We start from the raw sequence: 15863 nt of genomic DNA on the forward strand, positions 1-15863 counted from the left end.
GGAGATATCTACTGTTTAAAACATAATAAATCCTATTAACATAAATGAGTAGAGAGTAGAAGGTTCTTTAGTCGTAAGTGAGCTAGTGATCTTTTTTCATGATGTGTGACTAGTCGATCATTGAACTTTCTTTTCACATCTATAGTATTTCATCAATTATGGTGCAAAAAAGAAAAGAGATGTTATGACCAAGCCATGCTTCACGAACCATGAACATCTTCAACAGTAAACTCAAACTCACAAGGATAGCGGTGGTAATATTAGCTTAAACTGTCATTAAAATTGTACGAGTGTTTTGTCCCACTCTAAATGGAAACAAAATGGGAAAAAAAAGCTCAATATATAGGTTAATACCAAGACACTTTTCCTAATTGCACAACAACTTCAGTCAAAGCCTCTAGAACAGCGACCATGACGATCAAAGAAGCCCATCATACCGAATGCCATATAGAATAACATTTCAGATCAACAGCTTCTCAATGGCATCCTGTATTTAGAAGGAAAGACACTGTATCAAGAGAGGAGATATGTACTTTACAAAGATAATACAACATAAGTAAGAGGTGGTGGTAATTACCTTCAGTTGCTGTATCTGGGATTTCAATTGGCTACCCTCGTTTGTTGTTACAGAACATGCAATTACCGGTCTCGTGACCCCACATGCTCGGCCAAGAGCTTGCTTTGAAGGGACAAATACATAGGGGACATTCTGGATATTTGAAAATAAAAAAGATTATATATCACTGAGCATTAAGCACCGATTATTATTTCACAGACACGACATAATAATACTGAAGGCCGGAAAGGAAATCTTCCTAGTACAAGGTTCTTATAAGGACTGTATATGATCAAATATCTGCCTATAAAACATGGAAGAAAGAAACACTTTCCCCCAATTACTGTTATAAACAAAAGATATAATTCAAGAATCGCCACCTGGTTCGTCTAACTCTATCCAAAATGAGACTCCATGGCAAGGTTAAAGGGAAAATTTCATTTTCTACATTGTAGGATCAAGCATCTGAAGAAACGTATAACTGAAAAATAAGGCAAATAGAAAATTTGAAATATAGGGAACGGTGCCTTGAATTAACCAGAGAGAAAGAATGAAGGAACATAACTGATATTGTGGCTTTACTCTATCTTAAAAATAGTCAATAAGCACGGCAATATGAGATTATGAGACCATTATGAGAGCTTGTCAGCTACCACTTCGACTTAATCCTCTTATATGCTAAAATAAATAACGATAATTTGGAAGCCCTTCTACTAATTTATTCCAATTATTCCTAATCATATTAGATTTTCATTTAAAAAAAAACATGGAATGCATTTAAAGCTAAAGCGATAACTAAAGCTGCATAGAACAATGCATCAAAGCATCCTTAAGAAAGGAACAAAAAGAGAAAGTGCTTCTAACTATTACGTCTAAATAAAAGCTAAATCCTAACATTTTTTTAAAATATGGAGCACCAATATTTCGCAAGTCAATAAAAAGAGTAAAATAAAAGGCAGGGGAGATATTGGAATCCTTAAACATGCTCATTCTTTCATTGGCCGAACTCTTCGTCTTAACAAGTAACAGCAAAAAACCACGATTTTCAATCCACAGTTACAAAAAAAAAAAAAAGGTTTTACCTTATCCTCAGCCAGCAAGGGAAGATGAAGAAGAATCTCAAGCGGCTCAGTGTCCGCAGCCATCACTACAAACTCAGAAATCCCTCTATTCAGCGTCTTAGTGGCTGAAATTCCATCAATAGATGACTATTAGCCAAAGGAAATAAAAAACACCATACAAAAACCACAGTCAGTTCTTTTTCAAAAACAAAAACTTTCTTCAAATGAGAGACACCAACACACGACAAACCGAATACCTTCATTCGCACCCTTCTTGAGCTGCTTGTAGTTAGCAGCTTGCTGAACAAGATCAAGTATGGTAATCGTAAGCTGCGAATCGGCCAAAGGATAGGCTTTGGGATTCACCGCCTCTCCTGTCTGCCAGAAAAAAAAAACGCAGCAACCATAAAAAATCATGCAAAAGAATGAAACCGAAATCAGAACAAGTTTTCAAACAAATCAATCTCCTACGCGCATGCGTAACGAAGATACAGTACCATTTTGGATCGAAGAGGAAAATTAGGGTTTAATGCAATGGCAGCAAAATTTGAAGGAAAAAATTTAGGGTTTAAGAACTACTGCTAAATTCTCTACGATATATGTATATGGAAGATATGGAGAAGAATCGAGGTCATCCAACCTCGGCCCGGAACTATTAATGGGCCGAGGCCGATATACCTAAAAAGCAAGCCCGGTCCAACCAATGGGCTTGGATCATGATCCCAACTTTTTGAACCCACTCCAGCCGAAGATAATTGTATTTTTTTTTCATTTTATGTCAACTTTATTTTATAAATTAAAGTGTGAATTAAATTTTAGGTTTGGGGACTTCTAATTGGGTTTGAAATTTATGATACTTTTTAATTTCGCCTTCTAGAAGTTTTGATGTTATCTTCGTGGTATTGAAAATTTTCAACTAAAAATTTAATAGTATCATTAAGATTGAATGATATTTTAAATATTATTTTTAACCCACGAATATATTTTAGACGCTATTTACAGATCTACCTCGTCATTTCTGATGAAGAATTAAATTCAACATTACCTAATATTTAAATTAAGTAGAGCAACGTGGATGTTTAAACATTGAAAATACCATCTCAATTTGTATAGTTTTAAATCACAAATTATAACTATGCTTGTTTTATCCATAAATTGACCAAGCTTGGAATCCACATAGATTGGAACACCTGGGATGATCTCTCTCACTCTCTTGTGGAACCTGCAAGACAATGTTAGCAATCTGGCAAGCAAGTCAGTCACAATCTGATATAAGCATTAAACATAAATGGATTCGTGTACCTTGTAAAAGAGGTAGACATCCGTATTTATAGGAATAATCTTCGATAGGGCTTTAGACAATAGCAAAACAGTCATCCAACCACCCGTGAAACGCGGCGTGTTATCGGAGTGGTGCATCGTGGACACCCATGTGGATATCTTCAAGTACATTAATTGGATAAGCTTAATTAATAGCTCAACTTGAATGACATATATCGAATTAGAGAAACTTGATGATAATTATTACTTGTCGTAATAAAAAATACCTCCAAAATGTCTACACGGGGCAGACGATGAATATCCTCCAACAATCCTTAAAAAAAAAAACCATATATTACAACTCATTTATTCAATTTTAACAATTATATTGAGCACTATTCGACTAACAAATTTTAAATAAAGTAAAAAAGAGACAATTTAGAAAAAAAAATGGTAATTCCTTTGTTTTTAGTGTAATAATGAGTAAAGAAAAGAAATTTGCTGTCCATGAGGTGGGCCCAGCTTGATCATCGGAACCAATTAAAATCGAGGAGCCATGCTAACTCGGACCGCTGTGAGTAGACCCGTGAGAAGTGAGAGTTTTGAGAACTTCATCAAAATAAAACCCCATTTTCCAGCAGTTCCATTGAATAGCGAGAAACGTTTCAGTCATTTTTAGGGAGCCCATTTCCATTTCCATTGAATAGCGAGAAATTTCTAGTAATTTTTAGGGAACCCAATTCCATTTCCATTGATTAGCGAGAAATTTTCAGTCATTTAGGGAACCCAGTTTCCATGTCTATTGAATAGCGAGAAATTTTCAGTCATTTTTAGAGAACCCAATTCCATTTCCATTGATCGCTAAACCCCACTTCATAGCTCTCAAAACCACACAGAGAAACAGAGAAGCAAACATGGGTTGGATTGGGGAGACCGTCGAGTCTTTCAAATCCATTAAAACCAGACAGGCTCTATCTCAGATCGTCACTTTTGGTACGTAAATTGAATCTTTGACATTTCGTTCAAATTTTGTCATATATCAAATGAATATGCTGTGGGAAAACTTTTCATATTCTTGCTGAATCGAGTTGGTATTTTTTTTTTCTCTCTTTTTTAACACTGTTTATGGATGCTATTTCGTAGGCAATGTTATACTTCTTTTTCTTCTTTAAGGCAATGTTCCTCTGCAAATGTTCAGCGTCTTCAGCTCCTTTCTCTTTAGACACTTTAATTCTTATTATTATGTCCTTTCCCCTCGCCTTGCAACAGTTGCAGCGATTCTATTACAAATTTAGTTCATAAGTTTTGGCCTATTTAGTTTCTAAACTTCAAAAAGTTACAAGTTCGTATCCAAATTGTAGATTGTGATATTATATAATCGTGTTAGCACCATTAAGTAAAGGATAACGGGAACTTGATGATATGATATGAATTTCGGACCAATATTTGACGATTTGGCACAACGAGCAGATACATAATCAATTAGACAAAAATAAAGCAATCTATAAAATAGATCGACTTAAAAGGGGGTAGGTTGCGGGTGCTATTTTATTTTGTCCAATTATCTACTTTCTCCAGTCATCTATGTCCACACTGCACCAAATCAGTCGACGTATGTATTATATCCAATGTATAGGCCTGTTATCATTTAATTGACAGTGCCGATAGGGATGACTATATAGAATTACAATGCAACTGAAACTTTTAAATTTTAGAATTAAAAAAGTCACGACCATCAAAGTTTGATAAAATTCAAGGATTAAATTCTTAATTTGATCTATACCTATAGACCCTCCAAATTCAAGGATTAAATTCTTAATATGATCTATACCTATAGAACCCTCCAAAAGAGGAACACATACATAGGAAGGGAGAAGAAGATTTAGATGTGGCCTTAATATTTATATTCCAACTTCTTGGTCCTGATATCCCACTTTTGCATTTATTTTTCGCCTTTTATTTGCTTTAAGACAAATATCGCAATGCATCAGGTTTGATCGTTACATCTGCATTGATGATTTGGAAAGGATTGATGTGCTGGGCTAGCAGTGAGTCACCTGTGGTGGTTGTGCTCTCTGAAAGTATGGAACCTGGTTTTGCAAGGGTGAGCTTATCCTATAAGATATTTAAATTGCCAATTCATTATTTAAGTAGCTTTCATATAAAATATTATTTAAGTAGCTTGATTCTAACTTTTAACGATGCATTTGATATTAGCTTGGATTGAACTTAATGGATGACAAATCTGAATTTTGAACTGTGATATCCAACCGATTTTGGTTATTTGGATTTTGGAATGCTTAGAAAATAAAATTTTCAAATGATATCGAAGCCGTCCTTAGTTCTTGGTGTTTACATTGTGAATTGGAGGTCATATAGGCTGTGGATGTTTTGGTTTTGAGAAATTAATGCATGCTAATTCATGCAGTTGTAAGCTTATAAACTAGAAAGTTTAGTCGTTGTGTATCTGCTGAACGATCATATTACTTTTTAACTCTCTTTTGATTTAATCAGCATATGGAATTTCATCAATATGCTGGAAGGGACTTGTAAGTACCTTTTAATTATAAGGCTGATCTAAGAGAAATTGTGGAAACCAGGTCATTAAAATTATGGATAAAGTCTTAGGTCGAAAACTTATTACCTTAAAACTCTTATCATCTCTTGGATCTAGCTTTGGGTGCCCAGGATTTAGTGGAGGACTTGTCATGAACTATGGTTCTTAAACATCAGATTCTAGCTTTTGACTTGATTATGTCACAATGTACCTCGCTGTACTAGCATATATGATGATACATCAGTGGCTATGCTCTGATGTGGAAAGCTTATGTTGAAGTTGAATTTTGGTATTTAGCTTTCTTATATGTGTTTTATCTGGTGTAGGGTGACGTTCTTTTCCTCCACATGAATAATGATCCAATTCGTGCAGGGGAGATTGTCGTGTATAACATCAAGGTAAGTTTGCTCTCATCTTTCATGTACTGATACTGATGTGGTACATTTCTACATTGTTTATAGCTAGTTTGTGAATTGTCTACTGATATGCATTGTAACATTTGCTAGGGACGCGATATTCCAATTGTCCATCGTGTAATCGAGGTTAGGTTTCTTGGCAGAATTTCTCTCTCTAAGCTACACTTTAGAGTGCAGTCAATTTGTTTATAGATCATATGTTTCATTAAAGCAATTTGTTTTTAACTATATGGTTTGTCTTTGTCCAACACAACCATATTTTAGAATTATGAAATCGTTGAGAACCATCATGGGATGGCTCAAGTGGTCAACTAAGGCCAATATAAATAGCAAAGGACTTAGAGGGAATGAGTTCAAACCATGGTGACCACCTACCTAGGAAAGAGAGAAATAAATTGAACTATGAAAGAGAGAAAAATGTTAATTTTTTTTTTAAACTTCTTGGCAACAATGTTGTGTGAGACGTAACTACAACTTGTTTTACATCGAATGTTATTCTTGGTAGGTTCATGAGAGGAGAGATACAGGAGAAGTTTACATACTTACAAAAGGTATTTGAACTTTAAATTGTGGCTGCAAAGAACCTGTGAGGGGAGGATATGGTTTTCCATTAAAATAAAGTGATTTTGCTGAATGTTTGACGATTTGCTTCAACTGTTTCTCGTGTGCTAATTTTCAGGTGACAATAATCATTTTGATGACATTCAGCTGTATGCTGAGGATCAGCTTTGGTTGGAAAGACAACACATCATGGGGAAAGCTGTTGGGTAAGTTTGCAAGAACTGGACAAAACGAGTCAATATTATCCCATGAATTAGAATTCTCCATTTGTACCAGTTGTTTAGAAAGATACAAACAAGGGCAACCTCTAGCTTAATATTTTTGTTTTTTTTTTTGCTGCAGTTTCTTACCATATATCGGTTGGGCAACAATTATCATGACAGAAAAGCCTATAATCAAGGTTTGAAATTTTTAGAAATTTAGAAGTTTAGTGCAAATATATTTTTACTAGCAAAGATTTGATGATATAGAATCAGAATAGAATAGCTAAAGGACTAACTAGGAGTGCATATGGTTCTCAGTTTTTCATTTCTTTTCCTTCCCAAATAAAGAGAGTTTACTTTTAAGATGATGCACTAAAATTTTGGATTTGAATTTTGAATGTTTGTTCTTTACTGACTCTCTGTTTTGTTATTATTGCAGTACATACTGATTGGTGCATTAGGATTGCTGATCTTAACTTCCAAGGATTAAGGAATAAGAATCTCTGAACTTTTAATTTATAACCATTATAAAGCATAGGAAGAGTTACGAGAGGATGCACATAGTATTCAACATTCAATCACTTGGTCACAGAGTATTTAATTTATACCCATCATAAATCTCTGAACTTTTAATTTAAAGTTTTTATTTTTTTTTCTGCCCATTTTTTTTTATTGTAAGAAATTATTTATTTGATGCTGTGGAAATGGAATACAGAGAGTATTCAACATTCAATCACTTGGTCACGTCCGATCTTTCTTACAAACTTGGCTACATTATATCCATTGACAATATTACCATATGTCATACAAATATTTCAGTTGAATGTTGATGAATCTACTCTCTAAACTTGTTCAATACTAATATGTTTACATTTCAATATAATTGAAATCTCGATATTCTATCCTTAATATCTGGGCAAGGATATATAGTTAAATAAATTTCATCAAAAGGAAAATAAAAACAAATGCTTGGAAGACAAAATATCAGAATAAAAAATAATGGCTTTCTATATGGAAAAACTCCAAATAAATTATGAAGATCCCTAAAATGAAATTATGAACAAACTCACTATGAAAATTAGTGCCTCGACTCCTCGAGTACCTAGAGAGCTACGAATAATTAATGGAAAATTCGGTTCATCACAAACAAAAATTGTAACTAAAAGACAAGATACATCAAATGTATTTCATCTTTAACTCTGCTCATCAGTATCGCCTGTGTCCCCCCTTTCCTCAGCAGCAGCTGCCATCAATTCGTCAAAGTTTTCGGTTTTACCCAGCAATATCTCAATCTGTTGAGGCCAAAGGTTACAGTAATTATTCAAGGTGGTCTTGGAAAAATAAAATATCATAATTTATTGAGTTCAATGGTGATAGAGGAACACTAACTAAAAATAAACATAAAGAGGAAATATAGACCATCCAACTAAAACATGCAGACTAGCTTTGGACTTATTTTGATGCCCGAATGAAAAAGGAACCTACATACTAAGAAGGCTCACGGCTTAACTCTCTCTCCTGTAAATGCCGCAGTTTGCATACATCAAGTATTTACTTATTAAGGATCTTATTTTTAGGGTAATCTTTACCTTGGCCTTTTGGACAGGTCGACCTCTTGAGTCATCCTTGATATCAACAGTTGAAGTTGCAATCTCTGTAAATTTGATGCAAGTCACTATAAGGAACAAAAGTAAACAGTGTTTGTTTCTGAAAGTGAAAAAAGCCAGAAGCCTTACTCTTCTCAACAACCAATCCATTGTTTTTCAAAATTTCGGCAACAGTAACAACAGTGGCAATTGCTGCAAAACGTTGCAAGTACACATATCCGTGAGTCTGGGATAATATGTTACAGCGAATGAACAAAATTGAAGAGCAAGTCTCATTTATGCACCAAAAATCAAATGTGAATAATGCCACAAAAATCTTAAACAAAAGTTGTTAAAGCCCGGCCAGTTAGCCTTGTTTTCAAACGTTAGTCATCCAAAAACTTGACATTAACAAAGATAATATTAGAAACTATCTTGCAAGCTTTTCCAAAACATTCTCTATTCCATAGCCTATCTAGTTCCAATAGAACTGAAGTTCTCAGTCAGCATCCAAAAATATTAATTCACTTTGCAATGAAGTTAATCCACATAGTGTGGCATAGCACCCAGGTTGTAGAGGTGAGAATTACTAAGGTCGTCAGATTCATGGAGGATTGGAAAGAGTCAAATGGCAACGAGAAAGGAAACAAACGAATTGCCCATTGCTCAGGCGAAGGTTGAATATATATAAGCTACCATTAAGAGCGTATTAAAAATAGATAAGTATCCACACTATTACTTCACTTCATTTACTGACCATCCCAAAACTCGGCACTAGCCAGGTAAGGCAGACTCCAAATCAAATGAAAATTATGACTCTGAAATCTATTTTATACAACTACAAATACAATTACACGGTCCCATTTCTGCTAGGGTTTAGGATTTAAAGTCAGGTGTAGTGTTAAAAGAACAAGAACAGAAAGATAATGCAGAAAAATTACCCATTCCAAGAGCAGAAAGTTCGACCTCATTATGCTGCTGCATGTACCTCTACAATTAAAACCGAAAACAAAAGTCAGAAACACGGGACATTATAATTAAACTGAAACCAGTTATCATAGGGAAAACAAAATATTTTCCAATAAGTAATTACACAAAACCCGGTACGAAGAACGAGGGAATCGAAGATTCGAAACATTGGAAACTAGCAAACCTTAGCGAGATTGACATAGAAGAACAATGGTTTCTTGGTGTTGGAGACCTGAATCCGATTCTTCTTATACCCATCGGGACCCAAATTCAGGGAGTTCACACCTTCCACAATTTCTTCCATTGAGCTGCTCAACCTCGCAAAAAACCCTAAGAAACTGTAACTCAAAACCCTAGTTTTTCGGTTGCTGAGGTCAAAGGCTGAGTTATAAGCTTTGGTTCGAATACTTCGTCTAATAACATTTCTTGATTTGACGTGTATGTGAAAGTACAATAATACCCTTCTCTCCTTTTCTTTTGTGTTTTTGTTTTTCTTTCCATTCCGTCTTTTCCATTTTTTTTTAAATATTTTTTCATTCTAAATAATTATTCCTGATTTTGATTTATAACGAATTCAAACCTCATATTAGTTATATTTTTATAACCTTCATTCCTTTTTTCAAATTTAAAATATTCTATTTTTATCTTTCGTTTTCGCATAAATTTTCACTTTTTTTTTATAGAGTAAATAAAGTTACTTCCAATATTATGAAATTTGTGGACAATATAACATCAATTTACATGATAAATCGATTACCCAACTATTTACCAAACAAACTCCAATGTGTGTCGAGCGAAAAACAAGCTCCAAATTTCTAGAGTGACCTTTGTGAAAGGACAAATTATTTGATGAGGTTTCTACCATAACAACTGTAGAATGTAAGTTCGAAATCTATTTGCTCCAATTCAAAATACTGTTTATAAATTCTCTCTTGATGTAGAAGAATCGTCAACCACATTATTCCGGCTCCTAATACCTTTGCTATCATCCTTATATGAAAATATTTATTAACAGAATCCATCCGATACTTATATACGCTAACACAAAGAATCAGCCATTACATATCCTTAATCAGGGTTAATGTACTAAAATGAATGAAACTCTTCTTTAAGGAGCCGAATGTGTTTTTCTTTTTCGCTATCTGGTGTGCTTCTAACAATGAGAAAAACAATGTGCCTTCATTCGGATTCGGTTGACAAACTCCTTTCTTCCTCTTCGAGTCTATTTAACCATTTCAGCCCAAGATCACACCCTGTGATTGCTGCTGCATTAAACTGTTCTCTAGCCATCTCAACTGGACTCATTACTGGACCATCTGGGTTTTTTCTAGCCTTTCTGGTTGAAGAACCATTCTTTAAGCTGAATTTTGTTAGAGATTCGGGCACTTCAACACCTAGAACATGCAAAGATAAAGTGGGGAATTTATAAAATTTAGCCAAAAGAATTAGAAATCTACTAAATCATCGAGAACTTGAATACATGTAATGTATGCAGCTGCCAATCCAACTCCACAACTTTCCATCAAAATCACGATGTAATTTCAATTCTTCTCCTCTTTCTTTTTATCATGGTGTTGTGAAATGACGTTGAAAAATTCTTACCTTTAAGAAGAAGAGATCCATATGCTATAGCTGCACCAGCATGACCCTGAAAATTACATGAGAAGCCATGAAGTTGTACCTGTTGAAGAGATTGTCTAGAACAAAAATCTTCTACTGGGCAGCAGAACATTCCTCATATGCACACACAACAATGTGCTAACTGCTAATCGGAAAATCATCTAAAAATGTAGCTAATTCTTTTTGTGCCTAAAAACTTTCCACGTTCACCTGGTTCAACTCGGGGGATCTTGCCCATTCCTAGATATTTGCCCTTCGAGAAACTTGGGGGCAAATGTCCAAAAAGAGAACTTTATGCAAGTGACTTTAGGATGCTATGAATTCCCTCTCAGTGGAATCATAAAAATTTATACCACTATGCCCTAAATCTTGAAGTAATTTATCACAACATATTTATCATTAACTAAATGTCTCAAATGGAGGAAAAGGGAGAATATGGATGAATAGAAAACAGATTTGTATGTTTAGTGTTATGAAATATATAGGTGGAATCTTTATCAGCAAAGACAATTAAGAAGCTAAGGATTAACAACGATGTAATAAAAAGATTAAAAGAGAGAAATAAAACAGATGGCAAATATGTCACTTACGAACCAAAGGAATGAATAGAAGGGCAACTAGGCCAAAAGTATGAACTGGAGGGGAAAAATTGTATATATCGATGAGGGTGGACACATGTGCAAGTGCAATTGTGAAAAATGATGCTTGAGGTGACTATCTGGTGCTTGCCTGGAACCAGGCTGGACTCTGTAGTTCCAACCCCGTGTCAGGGCATGATTAAATGAAGACATTGTAATACCTTCTCTGAAGCCCGATGGAAACACCATAATGCTGATGCAATATCTTGCTTCACGCAGTCTCCAGTTAAATATACTGCACCCAGAAGAAAAAGTGCACCTGGATGCAGCTAAAACATTGCAACAGGTAAGGTTTGATGCATAATTTGAAAAAATGATCACTTTGAGCCTGCAGTAAGGAATCATACCTGGTCAACAGCTTTCTCCAGATAATAGAAAGCTTGTTGGTCTGACTGTACATATTTATTCTGTCACAAGACATTTGACCAACGTAAGATAAATAGAAAAAAATGTTTAATCAGGCACTGGCACGAGAGAATGAATCCTTCACTGGCTGACATGATTACCAGAAGCAGGCAAAAGACAATATTTATTCGTAATCAGTTCCTCTCAAGGAGCTTTACTAACTCCATAAGGATAACTAATAAGGTTTTTGTGTGAACAAATTTATAACGGAACTAGAAAGCTATATATGGTCAATTACATTTTCTTTCAACTTAAGTTCTTTGAATGACTTACTATAAGTGCCCCCAAAGGAAATATTTACGCCAAGATGCACCAAAAGACAATGGATTCAAAGATAGGATCAAAGGGAGTTCTTTTCCTTGAAAAATCTGATGATTCGTTTCCATCCAAATAGACCAAAAACCGGCTCGAACAAAGTGCATCCATAGAAGCTTTAGTATCCAATTGGAGATGGTTTTTGTAACTATCATGGATAGGGATCTTGTTTCTCCCCTTTGTATCAAAAATTTCATATATCAATGAAATTGTTTCTCGTTTAAAAAAATAATAATAAGTGCCCCCTAGTTGAGAGCTTGGGGACATTGCCACCAGCTACTGGGTTCAATCTTTTGGATTATCTTTTTTTTAAAAAAAAAAAACCTTGATATCTCTAAGAGTTAGCATTCAGATGTGTAGGTATCATTCATGTGTGAACCTAACCACAGAAAAAAAAAAACGGAATTTAACTAACCTCGACTCTCAAACGAGAACCAAGTTCATATTGTGCATCTGGATCACCCATATCTGCTGCTTCAACCAGCAACGCAGCTCCTCTGTACGATAGAAAGGAAAAGGAGAGTAAAAATTTCCCTCAACAAAATTCAGCAACCATGTAATAGATATAGCAACAATGGTCCAAAACAAATTCCAAAAATCTTAAAGATGAATCAATCAGTCTACTACTTCATCCTTTTCTGTGAACAACTGAAAGCAGATGTTGTAATATTTTGCTGGCAAAAAAAAAAAAAAATGATGGTGAAGATTTTAAATTCTGATGGAATTTAGAAAAAATAAGCTTGAGAGTAAACAGAACACAGGACAAAAATAATTCAGATGCATATTCTCTTTTACACAGAAGGAAAGTGTTCACATACTGCATTTCTTTCATATTCTGACCCATCACTTGACTCACAAACATTGCAGTAATAATTTCTTTTGGTAATTGGAAGTCGAAGCTTTTCCCCCCTATACCTAGTGGCACCCGCACCCACCCCAAGGTCCAGATCTAAGAGAGATCAAGAGTTTTTGGTATTGATTTCACCGGAAGGTTTAAACTTAAAATCTCCAAGTCAGTATACCCAAGAGATCCCAAGCCCTTACCAACCGGACTGCCCCTTGGGGGCTAATATTGTAGCAATAATTTTTTAAACGCAAAACTAACTAGAGCAATTATCCCAAATAAAGAACGTCTCGGTCAAGAAATGAAGTACAAGATTCACTCACATAGCTTTACATCCCCCTGGGACGTGATACTTCAAATGCAATTTGGACAACCAATATCTGGCGTGGGTATTCGAATTGTCAACTTCAAGAGCCAATTCAAAGTTTTCCTTCGCTGTCTGATACAATATGAAAGGGAAACAAAGTCTACATTGTAAGAGATCTCACTGACAGAAAAAATTAGTCTACATGGAAAATGTAGCCAAAACCAAAGCAATGAAGACCATACCAATAGCTACTGAACAATGGCATACATTTATTTGTTTAAACACAAAAGACTAAATTTTTTAACTACTACTAATCCAAAAGTTTAAGCTATCAACTCAGATTGAGTTGATAAAGGATATATCTAATCTTTTTAATCCATTCCTAACACTTCCTACATGTTTGGAAATCAGGCGACACAAGACTATTCATATTAGTTGGGAAAGAAATGACATCTGGTTTGAACTAGAGACCTCCTTTAAATTGTCACAAAGTTATAAATACAAATGATTCTAAGGAAAATCCAAGAACACCAAACACTTAAATACGGTCTTCCAAGTCCAACTCAATGGGCCTTGAGGGAGAACGCAGAAACATCAAAGAATTCAAAACTATTACCCGAAGAAGCGGGATGAGACGGCGATCATTGAGCTCACAATAATCAATAACCCTGTCGACTTCCTTCAAAGCACTCCATCCTTTGGCAATCAACTCCATGGCCTTCCGATTTCTACTGTGCAGCTCCCTCTGGAGATTCCAACACAAATTACAAAAACAAAAACAAGAGAAGAGAGATGGAATTTGAGAAACTAATTACATATTGACTGAAACGAAGTAGGAAATTGAGAGCTGTGGGCTTCGAAGAGCTCGTTCTAAACAGCGGCCTGAGCATCTTCGTCTTCCTCGTGAAGCAGCGGCCTTCCGTCAGGTTTGTTCTTTGACTCGCATGGGTCGATCGTTTTCTAAACGCAACGTCGGTCCGGGAATGAACCGGTCGAGGTTCCGGTTTTGTAGCCTACAATCGACCGGGCGAAAATAGTTTAATGATTTTTTTTTTCAAAGTCGGTCCGAGTGACATAATGTTAACACAAGAAGTATTCTTTGAGTAAGATATTAGATCCAATTACTTATAGTATTGCTCTTATGAATATTTTACAATGGTTACAAATGGATAATTTTATCTGATTGGATGAATTGCAACAGTTATAGAGCTCATCTTCTTACGGATAAAATGCAATTATCAAAGTTACAAAAACTAGGCACTAAAATGAAGTAAACTTGAGTTCCAACTCTAAACTAGCAAATAGTACGATTATGGATAGTGCAAACAAGTTCACCGATATAGTATTGTTAAATCTTTTTACAGGTTTGCAAGGAAAAAGAGTATCTCAACTCGACATATTTCCAGGAAGTAGACACGTGAAAACAGAAGTTGATATATTTATTGATGCGCTCGCAGAGTTACTATCGAGGACCTTAGAGTGATTCTTCTGCTCAGTTAAAATATTGAGAATTTATAGTAGGTGTCCTATTTATCATTTGATTTTAAAAAATGAACAAATGATTTGATAATGAAAAATGTTTATTAATGATGTCCAATGTCAAAATAATTTGTTGGGTTTGACTAAAATATTAATAATAGTAATAATAATTCATCGAGTAATAAATAACTAATGGCTGGTCTAATAACTATTTTGTTTTTACATTTTTAAAAATAAAACTTAATAACAATAGTTTTACAAATACGTTATTTTGTTCTGTTAGATAGCTTTTATTAACATTTTTTAAAATCCATGACAAAATTTGCAACAAAAAAGTAGTTTATATTTATGAGTTTAAATCACATCTACTTAGGATTTAATAATCTGAGAGTATGCGAGAATAATCGAATTGCATCCAAATTGACTCTACTACTTACTACTTAGGAATATATTAAAAATAGTTTTATTTTTAAAATTTATTTTAAAATACAAATATGTTTCAAGAAAGAAAGGAACCATTTTAAAGCAAGAAATGAAAGTGGAAGGGTTATCAAACAGTGATACTGATGATTTGACATATTTAATATGTGGGGCTCAATTTTTGGTATCCTTTCTCGGAAAATAAAAAGTTAGTTTCTTTTTTTTTTTCTTTTTTTCTTTTTTTTTTAAGTAAAGAGCTTTTTGTCTTTTATACATGGCCACGGTTCATCCACAGCATATTACAACACACGTGTCTAAATAACGTGTGATATATATTACGAATAATAATAATAAAAAAAGGTGTGGTATATGTTATATATTGAAAAGATGTGTTTCTTTCCTTTATACTTTTCTCAACAATTTTTACATTCAACTCAAGTGGTTATTGTCAAAATCAAATCCGACATTCAAAAAATTAAAATAAGTGAAAGGGTAACCCATCAAATAAATTAATATATTTATGATTCACATAGTCCAATATTAAAAAGAGCACGTACTTACTAAATTGAGTATAAACTTATTAAGATACCGATCGAATCTACTGTCTAATTAGTTTGGTCTTATTTTTTTGAAGGGTTGTTGGGACATTCTAGAAAATAGAATCGA

General features: G+C 34.4%; 4 protein-coding genes across 4 annotated transcripts; 1 reads left to right on the forward strand and 3 right to left on the reverse strand.

Annotated features, from left to right (window-relative positions):
* Positions 1 to 226: 226 nt before the first annotated feature.
* Positions 227 to 2258, reverse strand: LOC111012970 (uncharacterized). The gene is made up of 5 exons (XM_022287280.2): positions 2115 to 2258; positions 1875 to 1995; positions 1639 to 1742; positions 578 to 709; positions 227 to 487 (listed from the first exon to the last, which is right to left on the reverse strand). The coding sequence occupies exons 1-5, from the start codon at positions 2115 to 2117 to the stop codon at positions 461 to 463; spliced, it is 387 nt and encodes a 128-aa protein (XP_022142972.1). The 5' UTR covers positions 2118 to 2258; the 3' UTR covers positions 227 to 460.
* Positions 2259 to 3471: 1213 nt separating this feature from the next.
* Positions 3472 to 7347, forward strand: LOC111012983 (uncharacterized). Its single transcript, XM_022287293.2, has 8 exons — positions 3472 to 3870; positions 4869 to 4981; positions 5761 to 5832; positions 5941 to 5976; positions 6356 to 6401; positions 6530 to 6617; positions 6754 to 6811; positions 7054 to 7347. Exons 1-8 carry the CDS (start codon positions 3792 to 3794, stop codon positions 7102 to 7104), a joined length of 543 nt encoding a protein of 180 aa, XP_022142985.1. The 5' UTR covers positions 3472 to 3791; the 3' UTR covers positions 7105 to 7347.
* Positions 7348 to 7598: 251 nt separating this feature from the next.
* LOC111012990 (uncharacterized protein At2g34160) lies at positions 7599 to 9560 on the reverse strand. The gene is made up of 5 exons (XM_022287309.2): positions 9354 to 9560; positions 9142 to 9190; positions 8351 to 8413; positions 8204 to 8268; positions 7599 to 7906 (listed from the first exon to the last, which is right to left on the reverse strand). The coding sequence occupies exons 1-5, from the start codon at positions 9471 to 9473 to the stop codon at positions 7808 to 7810; spliced, it is 396 nt and encodes a 131-aa protein (XP_022143001.1). The 5' UTR covers positions 9474 to 9560; the 3' UTR covers positions 7599 to 7807.
* A 484-nt stretch (positions 9561 to 10044) lies between these two features.
* Positions 10045 to 14272, reverse strand: LOC111013143 (binding protein). The gene is made up of 8 exons (XM_022287534.2): positions 14114 to 14272; positions 13915 to 14043; positions 13315 to 13430; positions 12563 to 12644; positions 11775 to 11834; positions 11589 to 11696; positions 10772 to 10817; positions 10045 to 10563 (listed from the first exon to the last, which is right to left on the reverse strand). The coding sequence occupies exons 1-8, from the start codon at positions 14186 to 14188 to the stop codon at positions 10349 to 10351; spliced, it is 831 nt and encodes a 276-aa protein (XP_022143226.1). The 5' UTR covers positions 14189 to 14272; the 3' UTR covers positions 10045 to 10348.
* Positions 14273 to 15863: the final 1591 nt, after the last annotated feature.

This window comes from Momordica charantia (genome assembly GCF_013281855.1).
Source record: "Momordica charantia cultivar OHB3-1 chromosome 8 unlocalized genomic scaffold, Mcharantia_2.0 BLBB01000008.1, whole genome shotgun sequence".
Classification (NCBI taxonomy): domain Eukaryota; kingdom Viridiplantae; phylum Streptophyta; class Magnoliopsida; order Cucurbitales; family Cucurbitaceae; genus Momordica; species Momordica charantia.

Bases quoted from the DNA above. Each gene is read 5' to 3' on its own strand.
- LOC111012983 (XM_022287293.2), top strand. From the start codon at position 3,792: ATGGGTTGGATTGGGGAGACCGTCGAGTCTTTCAAATCCATTAAAACC. The intron at 3,871-4,868 runs GTACGTAAATTG...GCAATGCATCAG, and splicing joins ATCTCAGATCGTCACTTTTG to GTTTGATCGTTACATCTGCA. The intron at 6,618-6,753 runs GTAAGTTTGCAA...TTTTTGCTGCAG, and splicing joins ATCATGGGGAAAGCTGTTGG to TTTCTTACCATATATCGGTT.
- LOC111013143 (XM_022287534.2), bottom strand. From the start codon at position 14,188: ATGCTCAGGCCGCTGTTTAGAACGAGCTCTTCGAAGCCCACAGCTCTC. The intron at 11,835-12,562 runs GTTAGTTAAATT...GTCTTGTGACAG, and splicing joins GTTCTCGTTTGAGAGTCGAG to AATAAATATGTACAGTCAGA. The intron at 10,818-11,588 runs GTATTACAATGT...TGTAATTTTCAG, and splicing joins TCCATCGGGCTTCAGAGAAG to GGTCATGCTGGTGCAGCTAT.
- LOC111012970 (XM_022287280.2), bottom strand. The intron at 710-1,638 runs GTAAAACCTTTT...TCAAATATCCAG, and splicing joins CCTTGCTGGCTGAGGATAAG to AATGTCCCCTATGTATTTGT. The intron at 488-577 runs GTAATTACCACC...TTCTAAATACAG, and splicing joins CCCAGATACAGCAACTGAAG to GATGCCATTGAGAAGCTGTT.
- LOC111012990 (XM_022287309.2), bottom strand. From the start codon at position 9,473: ATGGAAGAAATTGTGGAAGGTGTGAACTCCCTGAATTTGGGTCCCGAT. The intron at 8,269-8,350 runs GTAAGGCTTCTG...TCAAATTTACAG, and splicing joins TGGATTGGTTGTTGAGAAGA to AGATTGCAACTTCAACTGTT. The intron at 7,907-8,203 runs GTAAAGATTACC...TGGCCTCAACAG, and splicing joins GACCTGTCCAAAAGGCCAAG to ATTGAGATATTGCTGGGTAA.